The sequence below is a fragment of the Anabrus simplex genome, chromosome 7, assembly GCF_040414725.1.
Source record: "Anabrus simplex isolate iqAnaSimp1 chromosome 7, ASM4041472v1, whole genome shotgun sequence".
In the NCBI taxonomy this organism is placed as follows: Eukaryota; Metazoa; Arthropoda; class Insecta; order Orthoptera; family Tettigoniidae; genus Anabrus; species Anabrus simplex.
In genome coordinates, this window is record NC_090271.1 from 332888012 (window position 1) to 332912939 (window position 24928).

At 40.6% G+C, this 24928-nt stretch overlaps 1 protein-coding gene across 1 annotated transcript in view; it reads left to right on the top strand.

Moving 5' to 3' along the window:
• LOC136877835 (neuroligin-4, X-linked-like) overlaps positions 1–22283 on the top strand; it is an 857291-nt gene extending 835008 nt beyond the window's left edge. Inside the window, exon 9 of the mRNA XM_067152034.2 lies at positions 21631–22283. Within this exon, the coding sequence (XP_067008135.2) occupies positions 21631–22283 (653 nt within the window). The remainder of the gene's footprint in view (positions 1–21630) is intronic.
• The last annotated feature ends 2645 nt before the right edge of the window (positions 22284–24928 follow it).

The window sequence follows — 24928 nt, forward strand, 5'->3', positions numbered from 1 at the left end:
CGGCTCCATCGCCATGATCGTACAAATGAGAGGGATGGAGATCTCGCTCTTTACTGTAGAGACGACCTCAAGAGCAGTGTTATTTGCACCTCATCGACCGGTGAGGTACCGAGACAGAATTCATGTTAGTTGAAGTAATTGCGGGTGGACAGAAAATACTTATTGGAGCAGTTTATCGACCACCTAAAATATCTGATATCGTCTAATTTGAGACGTATCTCCGTAATTTACTACCAGCGTATGAACATGTTATGATCTTTTTTTTTTTGCTACGGGCTTTACGTCGCACCGACACAGATAGGTCTTATGGCGACGATGGGATAGGAAAGGCCTAGGAGTTGGAAGGAAGCGGCCGTGGCCTTAATTAAGGTACAGCCCCAGCATTTGCCTGGTGTGAAAATGGGAAACCACGGAAAACCATTTTCAGGGCTGCCGATAGTGGGATTCGAACCTACTATCTCCCGGATGCAAGCTCACAGCCGCGCGCCTCGACGCGCACGGCCAACTCGCCCGGTATGTTATGATCTTAGGGGACTCAGTTTACTTATCAAGACCTATCACACTAATAGATTAGAAGACCTGATACTGTATAGGCTTTTGGGCTTGTGCCGTGTCAAGAAAATAATGTGAAATTCTTTGCGTTTCGCAGAGAACTGTGCTCTGCGTCATCAGAACAAAATCTCGACTGTCCTCGAGGAAGGCTTCTTAAACAATGAGCTTTGAAATTTAGACGTTATAATAGAAGTGGAAATGGTACGTTCATTCGTCACCAGATGGCCCCCGGACGTGGCACAGCGCTAGCGTTCTAAGCTGAAGCTGACCGAACCATCTGAATCAGTCTAAGAGGGTCACATAACATGTGTACGTAACATATGACATTCACGGGTGTATGATATTGACACAAGCTTGAAAAGAAACATCTGGCGATGAGGAACATACGAATTGGGAAAACACCGAGACGAAATAACAATAGTGAAGGGACAGGGAAGGGAACTATCCTTAATGGCTGGCAACTAGGTATTACTTAACTGGTAGCCAGTGTCCCTGTTGAAATTGTTAGGATTTCTACGTCTTTCCACAGCTTCCCGTGTAATCCTGGACCTGTGGTGCCTAGTGTAGGTAAGAGCTCGAGCATCTTGGAACATGACATCATGACCCGACGATAGGGCGTGATCAGCTATTGCCGATTTGTCTGGCTGGTTGACACGAATATTACGTTCATGTTCCTTGATACGGGTACCAATGGACCGGCATGTTTGGCCGATGTATACCGTACCGCAAGGACAGGGAATTTCGTATACCGCAGGAAGCAAAAGAGAATTATATGAATGGCATTCTTCAAGAGGGTAATGACCACAAAGGGAAATGGAAAAAGCTGTATTCATATATTAGGAATCAAAAAGGAAAAGGAATCCAAATTCCTACAATGGTGGGAGAAGGGGGTGAACACTATTTAACAGATACTGAGAAAGCAAACCTCTTTAGTAGGGAATTCCGAGATTCAGTAGGAGATTGTCAGGACTTGGAAACCGTAACAGAAGATAGAGAGGGAGGGACACAGAGGGAAACAAGAAGCTTCTCATTCACAAATGAAGATATTTTCAGAGAAATCCAACTGCTTCAGCAAGGAAAAGCAGCAGGAAGTGATCAAATTACTGGGGAGGTATTAAAGACAATGGGGTGGTATATAGTGCCTTATTTAAAATTTCTCTTTGACTATGTCATAAATAATAGTGTGATACCAAAGGAATGGAAGGAATCTATAATAATACCAATTTATAAAGGAAAGGGTGATAAAAGGAAACCAGAGAACTACAGACCAATCAGCCTGACCAGTATAGTTTGTAAAATACTGGAGAGTTTATTAGCAAAGTACATCAGAGGGATATGTGATGATAAAAATTGGTTCATGAGGAGCCAGTATGGATTTAGAAAGAAATTTTCTTGCGAGGCACAACTGGTGGGATTTCAGCAGGACATATCAGATCAGTTAGATTCAGGAGGCCAGTTAGATTGCATAGCCATAGATCTTTCCAAAGCCTTTGATAGAGTGGAACATGGAATATTATTAAAGAAATTGGAGGGAATAGGATTGGATGTAAGGGTTATACGTTGGATAAGAACATTTCTAAATTCAAGGGTTCAGAAAGTCAAAGTAGGAAATAATATATCACAGGAAGAGAAAGTCTGGTAGGTAATTGCACAGGGTAGTATAATCGGTCCGTTACTTTTCTTAATATACGCAAATGATTTAGGGAACAATATAACATCGAAAATAAGATTGTATGCAGATGACATAATTGTTTATAGGGAAATAAATAACATTGAGGATTGTTCAGAATTACAAAGGGACCTTGACAGTATCCAAGAATGGGTTGAAGAAAATAGTATGAAGATTAATGGAGGCAAATCAACTGTTACAACATTTACGAACAGGAGCTTTAAAACTGAATTTGAATATACTTTGGATGAGGTAGTTATCCCAAAAGATGGCAAGTGCAAATACTTAGGTGTGAGATTTGAAAGTAATTTGCACTGGAAGGGTCATGTTGATGACATTGTTGAGAAAGCATACAGATCGTTACATGTCATAATGAGACTACTTAAAGGATGCAACAAAGAATTAAAAGAAAAAAGTTACTTAAGTATGGTTCGTCCATTATTGGAATATGCAAACAGTGTTTGGGATCCTCACCAAGAATACCTAATAAAAGAACTAGATGGTGTGCAGAGGAAAGCAGCAAGGTTTGTAACAGGGGATTTCAGGAGAAAGAGTAGTGTATCAGAAATGTTAAAGGAACTTGGGTGGGAAACTTTAAGTAAGAGAAAGGAGAAAACTAGACTTATAGGATTATATAGAGCCTATACAGGAGAAGAAGCATGGGGAGATATCCGTGAGAGGCTTCAGTTGGAAAATAATTATATTGGTAGAACTGACCACAAGTACAAAATTAGAAGGAATTTTAGCAGAAGCGATTGGGGTAAATTTTCTTTCATTGGGAAGGGCGTGAAGGAGTGGAACAGTTTACCAGGGGTAGTGTTTGATCCTTTTCCAAAATCTGTACAGATATTCAAGAAGAGAATAAACAACAACAGAGATAATAAATTAAATGTTAGAGGGCATTCGACCAGTACAGGATATTGTAAATAATAAATGTGTGTGATTAAATTAATTCCATCCCCTGGTCTAAGGAGTTTGGACAGCCCAAGTAGGGGACTGCCTGTAGGGGTGAAGTACAGTGGGGACTTCGAGGGCCCTGGGACCGCTACAGTAGCTGTGAAGGCCCTTCAGGAACTCTGAAAAGTAGTGGCAAAAGGGGCTCTGGTTAAGATGCAGCAGGTCGTTATGCTACTTAGGTTCCAAAATGGGTAAAATATAAATATGTAAATAAATTCAGTGTTAATTTTAATCTTATACCAGTTGTATAGTATTATTAGAAGTAATTTCACATACCGTACTGTATATGAGATGACTATGTTTGTAAGATATTATAAGTAGAATTTTGTAAACAATATAAATTTATTAAGGATGATGTGTGTGTTCAATAGAAAAAATTATTAGCGTAAATTGTATAATATTGTATTCTAGGAAAATTTTCTTCGTCTCCTGTTAATTTAAAATTTAGTGCTTGACAATAATGTATTTTAGTGTACCATTTGCCACCGAGGTAGACACCTCATTTGCAAATAAAGAGATTTTGATTTTTTGATGTAAAAGTGGGGGCAATTTGTCCTTGCTTTTACTCATACTGTGAGCAATTTCAGTGGCGGTGCCAAACACGGTTTTTATATTGTATTTGCGGAGGACCTTGGTAATTCGATCTGTGGTGTTGTGAATGTAGGCAAATAGGCAGTTCCCTTCACTTCTGTGAGCTTTGCTTGGTCGTTTCTCTGGGATGCAGGGCTCTGTTAATCTGCAAATCGCTGTAACCATTACCCTTGAACGAGATTTTGAGCGTGCCCATCTGCACCTGGATATTTGATGGCTTATAAATTCTCCTCGCCATCTTGGCGAGTGTCGTGAGAATGCCTTGTTTTTGTGCTGGATGGTGGTGAGAATCTGCATGAAGATAGCGATTTGTGTGGGTAGGTTTACGATAGACGGTATGTCCTAAGGAGCTGTCCGGTTTCTTCCGTACTAGAACATCCAAGAAAGGAAGGCATCCGTCCGACTCCATCCCCATAGTGAATTGAATTGAAGGATGTTGCTGATTTAGGCGGTTTATAAATAGATGACGTTTTTCAGGACCTTCTGTCCAGACCACAAATGCATCATAAACATACCTCCACTATATCATAGGTTTGACAGGCGCCGAAGCAATAGCCTCCTCCTCAAAATGCTCCACAAAGATAGTAGTCACTACGGGCGAAAGTGGACTTCCCATTGCCACTCCGTCCGTCTGTTCGTAAAATTTCCCACCCCATAAGAAATAGCTGGAAGTCATGCAGTGTTAAAATAGCTTAGTAATGTCCTCAGGGAACAGGTGTTCAATGAGTGACATGACCGAGTCAGTCGGCACTTTAGTGAACAAGGACTTCTCATCGAAACTCACCAAAAGTGCATTAGGTTGAAGGGTTATGCTTGACACCTTGTTGACGAAATTGAGAGACCCTGACGTATGATTCAGTACTTCCTATGTGTGGCTGAAGTAATTTGTTTAGGTATTTATCCAGAGCATACGTAGGAGAACCTATCACACTAGCAATTGGTCTGAGGGGAACATCTTTTTATGGATCTTAGGCAGTCCATATAATCTAGGTGGCACTGCATCCCCCGGTTACAGATCCATTAAAAAGTTGTTCCCCTCAGACCTATTGTTAGTGCGATAGGTTCTCCTGCGTATGCTATGGTTAAATACCTAAGCGAATTGCTTCAGCCACACATAGGACGCACTGAATCATACGTCAGCGACTCCCGGTATTTCGTCAACAAGGTGTCAAGCATGACCCTTCAATCTAATGCACTTTCGGTGAGTTTCGATGTGGAGTCCTTGTTCACTAAGTATCCGATTGAATCTGTCATGTCCCTCATTGAACACCTGTTTCCTGAGGACATTACTAAGCTATTTTATCACTGCATGACTTCCAGCTATTTCTTGTGGGGTGGGAATTTTTACGAATAGACGGATGGAGTGGCTATGGGAAGTCCAGTTTCACCCGTAGTGGCTAATTTCTTTATGGAGCATTTTGAGGAGGAGGCTATTGCTTCGGCGCCCGTCAAACCTATATGGTGGAGGTATGTTGATGATGCATTTGTGGTCTGGAAAGAAGGTCCTGAGAAACTTCATCTAATTCTAAACCACCTAAATCAGCAACATCCTTCAATTTAATTCACTATGGAAATGTTCTTGGATGTTCTAGGAAGAAAGAAACCGGGCGGCTCCTTACGACATACCGTTTATCGTAAGCCTACCCACACAAATCGCTCTCTTCATGCAGATTCTCACCACCATCCAGCACAAAAAACAAGGCATTCTCACGACACTCGCCAAGATGGCGAGACGAATTTTTGATTTTGATTTGCAGCTTCATAGATCCCTGCATCTCAGAGAAACGATGAAGCTAAGCTCACAGAAGGAAGAAGTGAAGGAACTGCCTACTTGCCTTACATTCACAACACCACAGATCGAATTATCAAGGTCCTCCGCAAACACAATATAAAAAGTCGTGTTTGGCACTGCCACTAAAATTGCTCACAGTATGAGTAAAAGCAAGGACAAATTGTCCCCACTTTTACATCCGGGGGTATACGAAATTCCCTGTACTTGCGGTAAGGTATACATCAGCCAAACATGCCGGTCCATTGGTACCCGTATCAATGAACATGAACGTAACATTCATCTCAGCCAGCCAGACAAATCGGCAATAGCTGAGCATGCTCTATCGTCGGGTCATGATGTCATGTTCCAAGATGCTCGAGTTCTTACCCACACTAGACACTACAAGTCCAGGTATATATGGGAAGCTGTGGAAAGACGTAGAAATCCTAACAATTTCAACAGGGACACTGGCTACCAATTAAGTAATACCTGGTTGCCGGGCATTAAGGATTTACGTAGGTAGTTCCCTTCCCTGTCCCTTCACTATTGTTATTTCGTCTCGGTGTTTTCCAAATTCGTACGTTCCTCATCGCCAAATGTTTCATTCCAGGCTTGTGTCAATGTCATACACCTGTCAATGTCATATGTTACGTACACATGTTATCTGACCCTCTTACACTGATTCAGATGGTTCGGTCAGCTTCCGCTTCGAATGCTAGCGCTGTACCACGTCCGGGGAGCCATCTGGTGACGAATGAACGTACCATTTCCACTTCTATTATAACATTTAAATTTCAAAGCTCATTGTTTAAGAAGCCTTTCTCGTGGACAGTCGAGATTTTCTTGTGATGGCGCAGATCACAGTTCTCTGCGAAACGTACAGAATTTCACGTTATTTCCTTGACACGGCATAAGCCCAAAAGCCTGTACAGTATCATGTCTATAAGTACGGGCCGTGAAAGCATCAATGGCTAGATTAGTAGACCTATTTTCGATATGTGATGTGACGACCCTTTTTCTCAACCGACTAACCAAGTGTATATTTCTGACTACATTTCGCATATCTTAATTGATCTAAACGTGACTAATAACACCCAGAAAGTTGTAACTCATGGTCAAATTTCAGTGCCGGCCGTGTCCACCCATGACCTTATATTCCTCGCTTAGTCGATTCGTATTCCAGAATATAAACCTAGCTATGTAACACGCAGGAATTTGAAAGACATCGACATGAATCAGATAAGATATGATGCCTGCAACCTTCCGTGGCATGGCATCATAAATCTAGACGATATAGACACAAAAATCAATCAATTTAATTCATTAATGCATAGCCTATATAACAAACTTGCACCGATTAGTCTCTCCCGGAAACCTAATCCATGGTTAACCTCTTAGATTAAAAACATGATGTCCCAGCGCGATTCTCTTTCTCAGCGCTACAAAATGTACTTGTGACCAAACTGATTACAAAAATTACAGAATTGGTTTTGGTAGTGGCTTTACGTTGCACCGACACAGATAGGTCTTATGGCGACGATGGGATAAGAAAGGCGTAGGTGTAGGAAGGAAGTGGCCATGGCCTTAATTAAGGTACAGCCCCAGTATTTGCCTGGTGTGAAAATGGAAAACCACGGAAAACCATCTTCAGGGTTGCCGAAAGTGGGGTTCAAACCCACTATCTCCCGGATGCAGTAGGGAATAATTAGGAATACAACTAAACAAGTGATACTTAATCTTAAAATTAAATACTACATTTACGCGAATTATCCCCGCATTTTTTAAAATTTGAGGCACGAATTTGGGGTGTGGGTTTTATTTGCGTGAATGTTGGAAACACGCTCCTGGCTCGGCTATTTTTCGATGTTGGGTGTTCTGTTATGCTTTGTGTAACCGCAAATGGAAGAAAACTGCCTCCATATGTCATATTGAAACGGAAAACAATTCATACTTTTAAGATAAACTGCCTTTACATTTAAAAAAGTATATTTTACACAGTAATTTAAATTCAAAACTTCTTGTCACGATAGAATGCGTCTTCCCGAAGGTGCAGGGGTAGCTTTCCACACTTTCACTCACTTCGGTGTGTTGACAGTTTGTTTCATAGCTGCTAATTTCGAGTGAAATATAATTATTTTGTATTCTGTGTTTTAAGGAACGCCACAGTATCGCGTAAGAAGCAGTGTGCCGAGAAGCAGAACATTGGCAATTCTCTTCGGCGATGCCGACAGTTTGCGAAAAAGCGTGGCTCATAATTATAATCAATTGGCAATGCCAATGAAACCGAAATAGGATTATATGAGGAAGTAAGGAGAGACTGAAATAACTTGCTAGGAAATTTAATTTAGCAAAAAAAAAAAGTCAGCTAAGGTTAACATGATGGCAAGTATAACTGACAGGCATTTGAATTTTAGGGACTAATGTACAGGTACCTTAAGGCAGGTACAAGTTCCAGGAAGGAGCAGGAGGAAGACCTAGAACAAGATTGATTGAATAAGTGAAGAGCGGCATAAAAAGACAAGATCGTGGAAGAGGAATGGTGGAAGGAAAGAGGAAGATGGAGAAGTACCATAAATACCCCGACCTGGCAGGAGCTGGAGAAGGGGTAATTATGATGATGATGATGATGATGATGATGATGATGAAGAGGTCTGACACTTCGAAGAGAGAAGGAAGATGAAGGCCAGGAAGTCTGTTAAAGTGAAAGTCTTTCAATACCACGAAAACGTAATACCCCTGGTGTCATCACGAACAAGAAATGACCAAGGGAGATCGGATAGGATAAATGAAAGTGAAGAGCCTGGTGTGCAAGTAAAAGGAAGCAATGCCAAGACTCAGCCAAAGTCCCCATGGCCGCCAACCCATGCATGCATTCATGCCTGCAAGTTGAGAGTTCCTGGGCTCCTTTTAGTTGCTCTTATGATAGGCAGGGGATACCATGGGCGTATTCTACCGCCCTCACCCACAGGAAGTATCAATTCAAGGATTTTGAAAGGATGGATTATTAGGGACTACTGACGAAAATAAGGGCTGATAGAGAAAAGAGTGGTTGAATGGGTGGCTAAATTTCTAGAAAGAACTCATAGAATTAGAGTAGTTGAAGCATTACCTGATCCTGAAAAGGTAATCTGTAATCAAAGATAAGGCTTTTTTGCTGATGATATTATACAGTATATATTAAATAAGTTACAGGATTGAAAGCAACTACAAAAAGAGATCAACAATATTGTGAGACGGACAGCAGACGAGGGTATGGTGGCAAATGGGATGAAAAGTCAGTTTGTAATTTCCACGAAGAGGAAAACTCCTCCTTTGCTTTGTTGATCAGGTGACAGTACCTCATGAGGATCACGGTCTAGGTGTTAATATAAGGAAAGATCTTCATTCATTAATGAAATAGTACATCATGGTTACGAGGGTATTTGAGGGTTGTGGTTAGGAGGTAAACCAGAGTTCATATATCGTAAGTGTCTGGTAAGACCCCACCAGGATTACTTGATACAAGAACTCGAGAAGATCCACAGGAAAGCAGCATAATTTCTTTTGAATGTTTTCCGTCAAAAGAGAAGATTTTCGAAAACGTTGCAAAGAAGAAGACCTGGAAGTAAGGAGACGAGATGCTCGACTAAGCGGGATGCTCTGAGCTATCAGAAGAGAGATGGCGTGTAATAGGGGCGTAGCCAGGGGGGGGCGGGTATACTAGGGGGTGTGGAACCCCTCGCCCCTCCAAATGGAAATTTTATAAAAGGAAGTAAACAGAAATTGACAATAAACAAGTGAAAGGCTCTTTTGAACATTCACACAGACACAATTGTAAAACCAGCAGATCTCTTGAATCTATTTTCCAAGAAGCCTCGAAAGTTGGATTTTATATTGTAAACTGAACAGACCATTCGCTGTAAAACTGTTGAACTTGATCGTATTGTTCTTCTGTATTTTATGTAATATTCTGTAGTGTACTGCAATCTGAATATCAACATAATTCCCTTTTATTAATGTCTTTATGACGACACTCATGCATGCGTGCACCGCACACGCACAACCACCTTCATTATGATCTCTCATCATTTTGTAACTATAAGTCTCCTCCCATACGCTGATGGCAATAGTAAACGAATAAGCTTGAGGGGATCTTTTAAAAGTAGGAAACGTCATAATATGAAGATAAAGTTGGAGTTCAAGAGGGCAGATTGGGACAAATATTTATTTGTAGGAAGAGGAATTACGGATTGGATCAATTTATCGAAGGAAATGTTTGATAGATTTTCAAGTTCTTTTGAAATCATTGAAGGAAAAACTAGGTAAAATGATAGGGAATCTGCCAACTTGGCTACAGCACTAATTGCAGATCAATGATATTATAACACGTAAAAGAACACCCGTAATCCTCATTCTTTCTTCTAAAAAACCTTGAAAACTCTAATAACTTGTACAAAACTACAGGTTATGTAATTTTAAATGTGAATAATGAAAGCACCGACATGAATTCCTCGAAGTATAGACAGTCCCAAACGCAGATCAATGATCATTGCTTTCATAGAATCCTTCATAATTCAACAATTGTATTATAATGAGTAAAACAACGCCCCTAATCCTCATATCTTCAGCTAACACCTTAAGCAAAGCTAAAGGTTACGTACTGTAGTTTTAAACGTGGACAAATTAAAGTACTGACTCAGATTTCTGTGTAACAACCTAAAAAAATAATTATTATTATTAACGTGGACAATAAAAATACAGCCACGGTTTTCTGAGTAACTATACCTGAAATCATTCACAGTAAAACGCAAAAGGAATCGTATTCTGCCTTGTAGTCGGTCTTCGTTATACCGTTGCCTACGAGATAAGTAAAGGCCTCTGCATGCGCGGTCTTTTCAAGTATTAAATTGGCAGAGTAGCAGTAGTTCAAATAGAGCCGCCAGATGTCAGGCTAGCCCTCCATTCCTCAGCACGATTCCAATTGGCGTTTACGAGAATAACTTGCACATAGAAGCACATTACAAAGATAAAACATTGCGTTTTGACCAGAAAAGTGATATTTCTATGACGTTTAATAAAGAAAAATAAATATATCACACAGTAATTCAAGAAGAGCTCCATACGAGACTGATCATACAGTTGCGACTGGAAAGTAGGGCCAGACTAACAAGGTGACCTGAGAGGTGTCTGTGCTCATTTTTCTTCATGTCTGTATATACCTTTCTATTATCACCTTCTTAAATTTCATTCCTCTCTGCTTCGGGTAGTAAACGCTGTGGGTGTGGCGGTAGAATAACGGCCACGGTAGCCCCTGCCTGTCCTAAGGGGCGACTAAAAGCGGCCCAAGGGGCTCTACATTCGAGAGCGTGGGTTGGCAACCACGAGGATCTTAGCTGAATCCTGACATTGCTTTTACTCACTTGCGCTGCCTCCTCACTTTCAACTATCCTATCCGACCTCTCTTGGTCAACTCTTGTTCTTTTTTCCCCCCGACGGTATTAGAGTATTCGAGGCCTAGGGCGTCTTTCATTTTCACGCCCTTCGTGGCCCTTGTCTTTCTTTGACCGATACCTTCATTTTTCGAAGTGTCCTTACGTTCCATTTTTCTCTCTGATTAGTGTTATATAGAGGATGGTTGCGTAGTTGTAATTCCTCTTAAAATAATCACCACCACCACTCTCTTCGCTCTACTTGTACGTCGTTTGAAACATTTGTATTTGCCTGCGAGAATGCATCTCCATAGCTTCTTTTCTTGGGCAGCTTACGCGTTTTATTATGCAAATACGATGGATACCCTGAAAGAAGTGTTAAAATTGAAGTTGGAAAAAATCGTCTGCTTTTAGCAAATGCTAAAGTTCGTGTTTTCAAAGTGTTCACTACATACTACAGATTTCGAGGAAGGTTGTCACACGTTATTTTTCTCGTCATTCTGTATTTTCTGGGAACTCGTGGAAAGAAATTCCGCTACCTTTGTGAAGTTTACTTTCGCATAATTTTTCACAGCAATAAACAATTGTTGAGGACGCGCAATAACCATCCTGTAAATAGAATGTTTACAATAAATATTATGTTTCTTATTTTTCTACCGCTTTTCCCCACAGTTGTGGGGTCGCCAACTGTGTCGCACATGCGGATCTGTCCCTGTTTTACGGTCGGATTCCCTTCCTACCGCTAACCTTATATGGAGGGATGTAACCACTATTACGTGTTTTCTATGGTGGTTGGTAGTGTGGTATTTTGTATGAAGAGGAAAGTGTTGCGACAAACACAAACACCCAGTCTCCGAGCCAGAAGAATGTAATATGTAATGCGCGATTAAAATCCCCGACCCGCGCAGGAATCGAACCCGGGACCCTCTGAACCGAAGGCCTCAATGCTGACCATTTAGCCAAGGAATCAGACGTTTCATCGGCGGTAAATACAAAACCTCGCATATTTATAACTATGCACCAAAAATTATCTTAAACTTACGTTTAAATAGGAACTACATACTTCCTACAAGCTGAATACACAAATCAACAACTTATATAAATATTTTTATGGTCAACCTCGCCTAAAAACTCACTAACTTAACATTTTGCTCCACTATTATCGTGTAAGTCTGTGTTAAACAGTGGAGGACTAACACGAAGTCTAGCGGCGAGTCTGGAACTAGAACGTGTAGTGTAAGCTGCCATGCTGAGGCCTTAACGTAGGCAACGGTTATACCAAGACCAACTACAATATCTCAGACCTTAACCTACCTATCGAAACTGTCCATAATGGCGGCAGCTGGAGTGCTAGCATGCGTTTGTTTTGATTTGTGAAAGTCGTGTTGTTACCAAATATTTACGGAAATTTGAATATTATTAATCGTACATTATATTCATTTATAGTCTTAAGAAGGTTATAGATCCTCTTTTAGTGCCGTAAGAAGCTGTTTGTTCCCAAAGAGGTTATTTATTCCAACAATATCGGCGGTGATTAGGTTAACGTTCATTCTCGTGTCCTTCTCTCAAAGTGTTTTCTTCATTTTTAGTTACCTATGCAATATGTTTATAGTTTAATGTGCTGTGTGCCTGGATGTAAGTAAGAGTTTCAGTGTTCCCGTTTCCAAAAGACCTAATATTAAGGCAAAATTGGGTTAAGAGCATTCGTAAGGAAAACTTCGAACCGAATCATAGGCCTAATAATGCTGTGTACATTAATCATTTTATCATTTTTGAAATCAAATGTATTGTTAGGGAAAACATTATATACCCATACAAGGTGGTGATCTAATTCGAGTGCCGCGCAAACTTCCGAAGTTAAAACTAATGATGCCTATCCTAGCATTTGCCCTATCAGCTAACGTACCTTACTACAAAGAAAATTAAATCAGTCCCAGAAACATCCGGAAAATCATGACTAAGATTTATGATTTAGAGACGAAATTAAACGGTGGTGCAAGAATGACGTAATTAATTTTCAACGTTTTACAATGAACGTGCGTAAACTAAACCTAACCCCATTTCCCGTGAGTGAACATGAGGATTATGTTCTTTTTTATATAATATACAATTTTGCCGTCAATTCTGGTGAGTTATAAGGTAACGAGCTCTTTAGATGGTCAAGTGTATCATACAAATATCGCTTGTACCTACTCAACAACACAGGTGGATTTTGGAGGGTTGAAATATTGTTGGAGAAATTTGTTTGCGTGTTTTACATAATGGGCGGTGGTTAATGGTGGTGTTACATAGTATTTCATGTAAGGTTAATAATGTTCTTTGTTGACATCTATATATCGTATTTGCTGACCGGAGATTCATATGTGAAATATTTTTATACAATACCCTGTGTCTGTTTCAACCTGACGTTGATACAATACTTCTCCCTTCGTTAATTTACCCTCTGAAATTACATTTAGACTTACAATACGCGATAACGCTACTTTTGGTGTTTAATTATTCACATTTCGAGTTAATGAGTTGCATTTCATGACGTTCGACTTGTGATCTTTTCTTTAGGTGACTCGGAATAAACACGCATAACCTTACCCTCAACCTCTCATATCGCCCACCGATGTCCGCCATGTTTTTCCTGGATTACGGTCTGATGTAATTGTAGTTGGTCTTGGTTATACCGAGACGCTTGTTAGAAAACATCTGTTCAAAGACACGCCCCTTTCCGCCATTACACAGCTGAAGATAAAAATGTTCATCGCAAGATGACGCGGTGATCGCAGTCGTCCACACCTCTTAGTTTCCTCATCCTTGAGTAGAGGACAATGGCCTGATTTCTATTGTGTCGGTGCCGTGTTTACTCGATCATAGAAATCTGTGATACTGTATAATATACACTGAGTAAACTGACTATATGTAATGGTGAAGAAAATCTTTTGCGATATAAAAAGAGGAATGCTGAAGTTAAATTGGTTAAATAAATTATATGTATTTGCAATCCCGATATTACTACTCCCAACATTATGGCGAATATCATGGCATACATTTTGACATTATCGATAATGTTTTTTTAGAACACTTGAAAGCATAGATAGCGAAAAATGATAATTTTTGGAAGTTCCATCGAGAGGGACTTATTCAAGAAGTTCGGCAAAACATTATATAGTTCCTTGACGCGGCAAGGGTTGGCATTTCTGAATTATGACTTGGCCGTGAATCCGAAACGTTGCTTACGCTATTATACAAGGCTGGGAAATACAAGGCCTCGCTGGTCGTGAAACTGGTTCCCGCATGGGCTTGCGAATCGCATCGTTTTGCCGCTAGGTGCGCGCATCTTAGACATAAAATTGCGCGGGTGAGGTACTCATTCAAACATTCACAAGCGTGTCAAGACGTATTTTTGTATTTTATGAGCTTTATTTTGCTAGTGCAGGTGATTATAACTGAGCGATTGAAATTAATGACCGTATTTACGTAAAGTGAACATCGCATAAACTTAAAAAAAATGGAATACTGTAGTGTTCCTTATTGCAAATCAAAGATCTCAAAAAGGTGTGGTATTTCATTTCATAGATTTCCGAAAGACGAGGAACTTAAAACTAAATAGTGTTTGGCAATTTCTCGTCAGGGAAATAGACTGAGATCTCTGAGGAAACCTAGTGTACATTCCACTGTTTGCAGTAGGCATTTCAAAGACTCACATTACAGTGTGAGCACAGCACTAAAAATCCTACTTCCGAACGTCATTCCATCCGTATTTCAAGACTTTCCCGGACACACACAAACACAATCACATACAGGAAGACCACTTAAGGGGAAGGTGAAGAGAATGACCCTCCACCTGTACTTATCAGTGAACCATTATATAAAACCACAGCCACACAGTGTTCTATTAAACATAAACTACCAGTATACTGCACTAAATTAGGTTTGAAACTGAAAAACAATAGCCAGGAAATGTAGGAAACAAAGAGCACTTAAAGCAAAGCAGAAACAAATTATTACAACTTTAAAAGAAAGGGTGCATCAACTCAAAAATGAAAAAATAAACATGGACTTGACAGTCAACTAAATAAGTTTACAGGACTAGCTGAACAAGGTGATTTGAAAGCAAATTTCTTGATTGAGCAGATTCAGGCTTTTTGTAAACAAAAGTGTAAATTCAGAGAGGACACTATAACGGTCTGCATATTACTGTCCAACAGGCTAATTTAACAAACATTTTTAAAAGAGCTGACAAATGATTTGATCCTTAACTCAGCAGTGATAATTACTTTTTTCTGTTTTCAAAGTCTGTAGTTACTCTGTCATCAATTTCACTGGCAACGATAGCTGGATATTTGATACATGTAGCAGAAGAAGAAACTAGCTGTGACAGTTGTCTACAGATAATATCCTTACCTGCAACTGATAGTCCTGCAGCATGCTTAATCCGTTTTCAAGACAGGGGACGGTTAAGGTACCCTAACACTTTCTTCAGGGCTTTGATACAAATATGTTACGATTTTGTTATTGAAGCAGTACACTATCTCCCAAAAAAAACACTATCTACTGATCTGTACCCACTACCTGAAAGACAGGTTTTTAAGGGAACTCATGTACAGGACCTGCAATAACGAAACATTGCCACTATTGTTGCTACAGAAATTGCTCAAGCCTTTGTTGGACAATATTGCAAGGAATATTTCAGCAAAGTGCGAAAATATTCCGAATCTGGACCAAAAACCTTTGAACAGAAAAGCGTTAAATTTAAGTTAGGTTAGGCAGTGATGTAAGATTTAAATGGTGACTCTGAACTGGAGACCCATTACAAATGCTACATTTTAAGTAATAGCTTTTACATTAGTATAAACTGACTATATATTTCCCAAACACTGTAAAACACATTTGTAAATATGTATAAATTCGTGTTGAGTGTGGGTCCATACTACGACGACTCATAAACTCAAGATACTGATGTAAATGAGTTTCCAACAGGACACGTTAATATCATATTGACGGGATTATTTGCACTACAACAGAAATGGATCGCGAGCAACATTCAAAACACTTGGTTTCTCCGTAAGTATCATAACTGGCTATATATTAGCGAATTTCCACAAGCACTTGTCATAAAATCCATGCTGAACATAGGAAGACATTCAAAACTTGTGTCTAAGAAAAGCGATCCTAGCGGGAGAACTGAAAACTAAATTCGGTGCCCCCACTTCTCATGGTTCATTTCCCAGCCTTGTATAATAGCGTAAGCAACGATCCGAAATCACGAGGCTAACAGACGAATTCGCCGGCGTGTCTGTTTAAACTGTTGACACTGCACGGTCGTGTTAATATCCGCGTCAAGAAAAGACTGTTTTAGACGTGGAATATAACAAATTTGTAAGCAATTTAGGAGAGGATTCTAGTGATGCAAGAGACAACGAATCTTTCGATCTACAGCGAATTGAGCCTGTTGCAAGTTCAGATTAATGAAATACCTAGGCCTACTTGATAATTTTCATGGCAAATATATTTTATAGCATTAAATGAAATGGCGTATGGCTTTTAGTGCCGGGGGTGTCCGAGGACAAGTTCGGCTCGCCAGATGCAGGTCTTTTGAATTGACGCCCGTAGACGAACCTGCGCGTCGTGATGAGGATGAAATGATGATGAAAACGACACATTCACCCAGTCCCTCTGCCAGCGGAAGTAACCAATTATGGTTAAAATTCCCGACCCTGCCGGGAATCGAATCCGGGACCCCTGTGACCAAAGGCCAGCATGCTAACTATTCAGCCATGGAACCGGATTTTTATAGCAGTGATGATGTATTTCTCAAATATGTTCAGCCGAAGCAGTTATATCCGTAAATTTACACATTCATGTTTGCGTAAAGACCACGTAGACCTCGCGGAGTGATATGACATTTTCATGCTTATGTTACTCTTTCAACGGAAAAGAAATTTCGTTCATATTTTTTTTTTTTTCAAAATGAGCCTTCATAAAATTAGGGTGCGGGTATTATTCGGCGGCGGGGATTATTCGCGTAAATACGGTACGTTCATGATTCTGTAAGTAACTTAAATACGGCTAGTGTCTGGAAGCATCTCCGAGCTATGTGCAATGGTAGAACTAGGTAAAACAACCAAGCATTCGACGAGATGAACGCGTATTTCAGAGAAGGCATGATTCAGTCTAATCCTCTTAACAGATGGCAAACAGATAACGGCCCATCAGTTGTTCCTCAAAATCGCCCTTGTTTTGCCTTTCGTTCACTAATGAAGTAAAGAAAGTCCTGTACTCTATTAAATCTAGGACGAGTGGGGTCGATGATATTCCTATCACTTTTATACGCAATACTATTGATGCTGTTCTCCCTGTGGGAAGAAACTACATATATTCTTGCTACTAAACACTCCTTAATACTTACAATATCAATATGCATTTATTTTCAATTTAGCAGCGTACAATGATTCTTAGTTTTTAACAAAATATCCCAATCTACTCTCCTAAAGTGCGTTACTTTTTTTTATTTCAAAGTCCTCGAAAACAAATTTTAAAAGTTACAAAAGAATAAAAGAGATTACACTCACCGAACTCGCACCACATCCTCTCACCTAAGTCAAATGATTGTTGACATGAATTGACCTACACCTTTCCACTATCATAGTCCTGAAACAATTACAAAATGATAAAATTCAATAACATGAACACAAAGAAATATGCTAAGTAACACACACATCACAAATTTAACTTTTTGAGCTTGTGAACCAATCATCCTAGACGAGTTACTTTCACTGCCTGCTCTGAAACTTGAGGACCATCTTCAGGAGTAGTAGAAGAGTCACATGCTCCTGCCTCGTGATTATCCTTTATATTTTCTTCACCTGGAACAAAGTCTTTCCTTAGGTGGTTTCGGATTTCCTGGGTATCCTCAGGCGGCTGAAACTCGAGTTCTAATGGGTAGATTCTTTGAACTGGCCTAGAAAGCTCGCCTGAAGCAGTGACGACACGAACTACTCTAACATTTCCATCCTTTCCCTTAACAAGCTCAACAACTCGTTCCAATGGCCAATCCATTCGTCTAGTGTCATCGTTGCCAACCAAAACAATTTATCCCAGTTTGAGGTCATGTGGCGTATCCTTGCTGGCAAATACCTCCAACTGACGTAAATACTCAGTACGAAATCTTTCTCTAAGATTGTTTCTCAACTGATGGCGATACTGCAGCCTTTCCCGAAGATCAGTGGCTTCGAGCAGGTCATACTCAGATACTCATCTCCTTCTATGTCGTATAGAAACATAGCAGCCAGATCTGATGGGTTGTCAGACAAATAGGTTAACGGCCGATAATTTATGGCGGTTTCGCAGTCACAGAGGATTGTCTGCATCTCTTCATAACTGACAGATGATCGACCAAGCACTCGACAGAGAATAGTTTTGAGCATTCCCACTAGTCGTTCCCACCAACCTCCACACCATGGCGAAGGTGGAGGCTTAAAACGCCAAACTGTCTTCCGCGCTGAACTGTACTGTGAGATTACATTCCAATGAAGTTTGTGACAGCAGTTCTTAAAACCTAACAAAATGTTTCCCTTGGTCACTGTAGATAATGACAGGTCTTCCTTATTTGCTGCAGAAACTTCTGAAGGCTTGTAGAAAGCTGTCTGTGGATAACTAAGACACCAGTTGGCCTTGATGTAGAGAGGTCCAGCAAAACCAACTCCAGTAACTTCAAACATTCTTGCGTCACGCACTCTATTCTCAGGTAATGGTGAAGGACGAGTTGCCAGCCTCTTTGAGCTGTGACGTTTACAAACCATGCAGGAATTCAAACAATCAATCAATACTGATCTGCATTTACGGCGATCGCCCAGGTGGCAGATTCCCTATTCTTTGTTTTCCTAGCCTTTTCCTAAATGATTTCAAAGAAATTGGAAATATTGAACATCTCCCTTGGTAAGTTATTCCAATCCCTAACTCCCCTTCCTATATATGAGTATTTGTCCCAGTTTGTCCTCTTGAATTCCAACTTTATCTTCATATTGTGATCTTTCCTACTTTTATAAACGCCACTCAAACCTATTCGTCTACTAATTTCATTCCACGCCATCTCTCCGCTGACAGCTCGTAACATACCACTTAGTCGAGCAGCTCGTCTTCTTTCTCACAGTTCTTCCCAGCCCAAACTTTGCACCATTTTTGTAACACTACTCTTTTGTCGGAAATTACCCAGAACAAATCGAGCTGCTTTTCTTTGGATTTTTTCCAGTTCTTTCCAGTTCTTGAATCAGGTAATCCTGGTGAAGGTCCCATACACTGGAACCATACTCTAGTTGGGGTCTTACCAGAGACTTATAAGCCCTCTCCTTTACACCCTTACTACAACCCCTAAACACCCTCATAACCATGTGCAGAGATCTGTATCCTTTATATGTTTTCCGTATGTGTTATTTAGGTTAGTTATTCTTGATGTTATAATAGAATAGAACATCTATTTTACATATGTAATAAAATGTAATTTACATGGTTAAGTGTAAGAGAGAGCCACGAGCCCTAACTACGCCACTGCTAAAATCAAATAAATAAATAAATAAATAAATAAATAAATAAATAAATAAATAAATAAATAAATAAATAAATACATACATACATACATACATACATACATACATACATACATACATACATACATACATACGTAATTAAATATATGCCTGAAGTGTTCGAACGTCTCCGACAACCAATGGGGTGATGTGTTTAGGATTGCATTCAAGCGCATGGTGGACATTTTGAGCGCTTCTTTTATTAGAATGCAGTATTCCTGCTGGTACACCAACAGCTGCTCTACATGGGATGTGCCAGGAGAGGCTATTACCAATACTTACCGTACAAAGTTGACAAGTCTGTAACTCGTAAAAGATCTTCCATAGAGCCTCTGTTGTTTTGGAGTGTTCAATGCACCCCATCCCAGCCCCATCCCTAAAGCGGGCATCAAGCAATATATCGGCGGGAGATCGGCCAGATCTTTTCTAGAACTCCATATCACTCAGTTGGTGAATAATCATGAAGCATATAAAGGCCGGTAATTTCACGACTGAAGACATCTTGAAGAGCTTGAATACTTTCACCAATTATTTCTGGTAATATGTTCTCAATGGGTGAAATTAAATTATGTCAAAGTAAAGCATTTATAACAGGTGAGCAAGTGCAAAAAAATATCGACAAAGTTGTGAGGCGGACAGCAGACAATGTTATGAAAAAAATGGGGACATGTTAGAAAAGAAGTTCTCTCACTTTTAATTATTGTGTTGATGGGGTGATGGTACGCTAACTCATGGAAATCACTGTAACTACCTAGGTGTTAATATAAAGGAAATATATTCAATGGTTAAAAAGGCACATGAAACTAACCGCCATTTGGTGTGCACGTGAAAAAAAGCTGCACCACCTCTGGACGAAGGCACGAATTTGTATGACTAAATGCTTAGCGTGTTGGCCTTCGGCGCAAGAGGTCGCAGGTCCGATTCCCATCTGGAAAGAAGATTTTAACCTTAAATGATTACTTCCGTTGGGTTTGGTACTTGGGCGTGTGTCGTCTTCAACATTAGAATTTATCGTATGTAGGTCTCCAACCTCGCGGCTGCATACATCACTTATAAGAATCAGCTCTAGGCCACTCAGATTGCTATACAGCATTGTATAGTAATGCAATCAGCTTGTAATAATCTCTTGTTGTCGGTCTTCCGCTATTCTCTACACCTACCAGTGGCGGCTGGTGGGATCTGAAGCTGGGTGTTGCACCAACATTTTCAATGTCGCATTTTTATATGATAAGCTTACATAAATAACAAGAAACCCTATCGTTAAGTAATGAACTGTATTCCTCTCTAAACTGAAATATATCCAGCAATTCAAACACAGGAAATAAGAGGAAAATTATACAGTACAACTACAGTTATTCTTACCTCACTTGAATTGAACATTTTCCCTCCTGTTTTTCATTCATGCAAACTTGTCAGTCACCCGTTGATTGAAGTCTGCGATCACAGACAAAGGCCGACAATAATTCCTAGGTCCTAGAGCTCTTTAATAATGTTTCATTATTTTGAAAGTATGACTATGGCTGCTGATGAAATACCAATGTTGGCATCATTGTGGGTGTTGTGGTACGGCGTACCCTAGTGACGTGGAAAAGGAGAGGAGAGAAAGCAGGAATGACGTCATCTCTGCAGGGGACATTTGGAATTGTTTCTCGATAGGGGGCGTGCTGATATCCTGCAACACTCAAGGACCGATACTGGCGAGCATGCTACGTACAGGCGTAGCCTCGTCCCTGCTGAAAGTGCATTGCGCTGCGCTGTCCGGTTGGGAGTTGCCGTATGAAAGCAAACCCTCTGAGGTTGATTCGAAGCCGGCGCGTTTATGGACCGTTACTAAGCATTAATTCACCGAACGATAAACGATGGTTTGAACATATTTTAGAGTATATGTTAGTTTGTTAAACTAAAAAAAATAGAATAAAACAGGACAAATGAAGTAAAAATTGATTGGGAATTGTGCAAAACTGCAACAGTACCACTCACCGCCCTTGATACCTACCTGTATTCTGCCCCAGCAACGTATACTTCTTTGGATTTAATTCGCTGTTAGACAAATGTTTACTATGTGCAGTAGAACTCACTGTAACATGAAGATGCTTGCTGTTTCAGGTATCGTTCGGGCGGAGTCCTTCACTCGTCTGCCTCCTCCTCTGCACCCTGCCACTCCAACTGCTCCTAGGACATCTAGTGGTTCTCCACCAGCAACTGAGTGTATCCCGAACGCGACAACAGACGAAGATGTGATAGGAGTTGATGACGAAGGTGACCTAGACGGAGAGGACGAGATGGAGGACGAGGCAGGCTTACTGCAGCGCCTGGCTACCCGCCACTACTACAGCTACACCGCAGCTCTAGGAGTGACTGTTGGAGTCGGTTGCCTGCTGCTCGTTCTGAACATGCTAATCTTTGCCGGTATCTACTACCAGCGAGACCGTGACCGTCGTCGTCATGCTACATCTTCAGGATCGTCATCATCATCATCGGAAGGCATCCCACTTTCCCACCGACCACAGACACCTGCTGGTGGTGCTGCCACGTCGTCACACCCGTCCCCAACAGCCACGGCGCACGTCATCAAAGTTCACGAGCCACCTCCTTGTTACACGACAGTCACTAAGAGTCCCTCCATCCCTGATCCCCCACCACCCCCTAAGCACAAGCAACACTCTCCCGGCTCGGCTCCTGTACCGCCAGTTCGCACGTCCAGCAATCCCGGTGGCACTATCAAGAAGCGAGTGCAAATCCAAGAAATTTCGGTATAGCATTATGCGTCCGGCGCCAGCGCCGGCGAAACGCGCGCCAGTTCCTACTGACCAGCGCCGGACGTACAGTGTGGCCAAGAAGCTCAGAAACTCCCAAATATTGTTCAGTCTTGGATGAATTATCCTCACACTTCAATTTAATTTCAATTTGTTTCCTGAGTAGCAGTCTTCAAATGACGCGCGGTGAAAGAATTATGAGAACTAAGACAGGATGTGGGATTTTGGGCTTATGCCGTGTCAAGAAAACTAGGTCGTTTTGCAGGGAACTTTGCTCTGCGTCTTCAGAAGAAAATCTCGACTGTTTACGAGGAAGACTTCTACAATAATGAGGGTTTGAATTTAGACGTTAGTAATAGAAGTGTAAGTGGTACGTTGATTCGTCACCAGATGGCTCACCGTACGAAGTACAGCGCTAGCATTCGAAGCGGAAGCTGACGGTACCATCAGAACCGGTCTAGGAGAGGGGTATAACTGGTGTACACACAATCTCCGACACAATCCTAGAATGAAAACATCTGGTGGTGAAGAACGTATGAATTTGGAAAACACCGAAACAAAATAACGACAGTGAAAGGACAGGAAGAGAACTACCAAGGTAGTTTTCCAAATTTGTACGTTCCTTATCGCCAGATGTTTCATTCCAGGATTGTGTCAGAGATTGTGTGTATACCAGTTATACCTCTCTCGTAGACCGATTCTGATGGTGCCGTCAGCTTCCGCTTCAAATGCTAGCGCTGTACGGTGAGCCATCTGGTGACGAATGAACGTACCATTTACACTTCTATTACTAACGTCTAAATTCAAACCCTCATTATTGTAGAAGTCTTCCTCGTGAACAGTCAAGACTTTCTTCTGAAGACGCAGAGCAAAGTTCTCTGCGAAACGTAAAGAGTTTCACCTTATTTTCTTGACAAGGCATAAACCCAAAAGCCCATAACATGTCTACAAGTACGGACCGTGAAAGCGCCAATGTTAATATGAGAACGAAGATTTGAGCTGCACATTTCTCAAGGTTCCTTGGTTGTTTTATAGGGGAGGGAGGTCCAGACAACATTATCATTAACACATGTACTTAAAGCTAGGAAGTTCGTATACAAACACTGAGTTGACGTTGAGTACAGCTAGATAAACACTCCTTGGTGTTTAGTCGTGCAACTATATTTTCTTCTGCTGTTAAAGGTGTTCAGATCTGACAGAAAAAGATGTGGAATCCCAAGAAAAATATTACACCTGAGCTATATCTAGAAACATAATACTTCATCCTCTTGTCTATAACTAACTGTCAAATTTTGCCTCGAAAGCAAGTTTCCTTCATATCTGGCTGCAAGAAGTAAGAATCTATCGCTGCAATATACTACTCCGGTTAGCGGGGATTTCAACTTCTTCTTTCCTAGCCGTATGTGTACCCATAAAACGGGTCAGCTGTTCTGAATCGGAGAGAGTATGTCCGACGTTCTTGCAGCAGAACAAATGGCAATTCACTTTTCCTTAAGACAGCCTCAGCAGTTGGTTCCCATGTTGCCTTAGGATGCCCGCTCCCTCTCGTCGGATCTTCGGTGTCATTCGGTACCAAATGGTGTTCATTTCTTCCTCTGACATGACCATACCAGCGGAGCTAGTTTTCCTCCTGGGTATTTCACCCCTCATGGAAAAAAATCTTGAAAAAGAACTTTGAATTGGTAGGTACTTCTTAGCCTTTATAAATTGTAGACCACCTTCTCCTACCCCATATAACTACAGGTACACAAGCTAGAATAGGCACCACAATAACATACAGTAGTATATCCGAAATATTGATGAACAGTAAGGGAATATGGCACTGATAACCTCCAGCCACTAAAAATAACGGACTGGCATCAATATCAAACCTCTGCCTTCTGAGACGGCCAGTTTGGTTCTTGTGAACTTCCAACTAAGCAGAAAATATCAACATCTTACCAGCAAGTAACTGTTTGAAGAAGGATGAGTTAAACCGATGCAGAATCAAACAAATAGTATGTCCTTTAAACGATGCGCATTATGTTTCGACCACCCTAAATATGTTAGTATAATCCAATCGCAACAAGCAAATTGTGCACCAATACTTCGTTCTTTTAATTGTGGCAATCCCACACGTAAATGTGTAAATGTACTCATCGCGCGATACACACTGTTGTTAGATACCTCAACAAACGTTTAGAATACTTATACAAGCGTGTTTCCAGTTTCCCTAAAATCAGGTGTTCAACAGAAGCGAGACCAAGTTCTCTTCCCACAATTTTCCCTTGAAGTCAACTCTGATGTGCTGATTCAATATTGAAGACCCTGTTCAAAAGCTGGTTTTAAAAACGTTTGTTGAAGTATGTATCGTACAGGAGAAATGTTGTATTGCATTTGTGTATCAGTTATTCAAACAGACGTCGACTCAATATGATTATGACCAGTTTAGTCAATTTTTAATACTCATAATTCACACAAGACTGCAATATTTGTTACAATTTAAATAGAGCAAAAGTATTTGTGAATGCACGGCTCCAAACATTTCGAATGTTTTATTTCTAAATAAATGAAAACTCCCATGGAATCATCGTTAACATTGTGAATTCTAATTACCCGTTGTGAGGACTGTCACATTGACATTGAATGTAAAGAATGTATGCGATTCT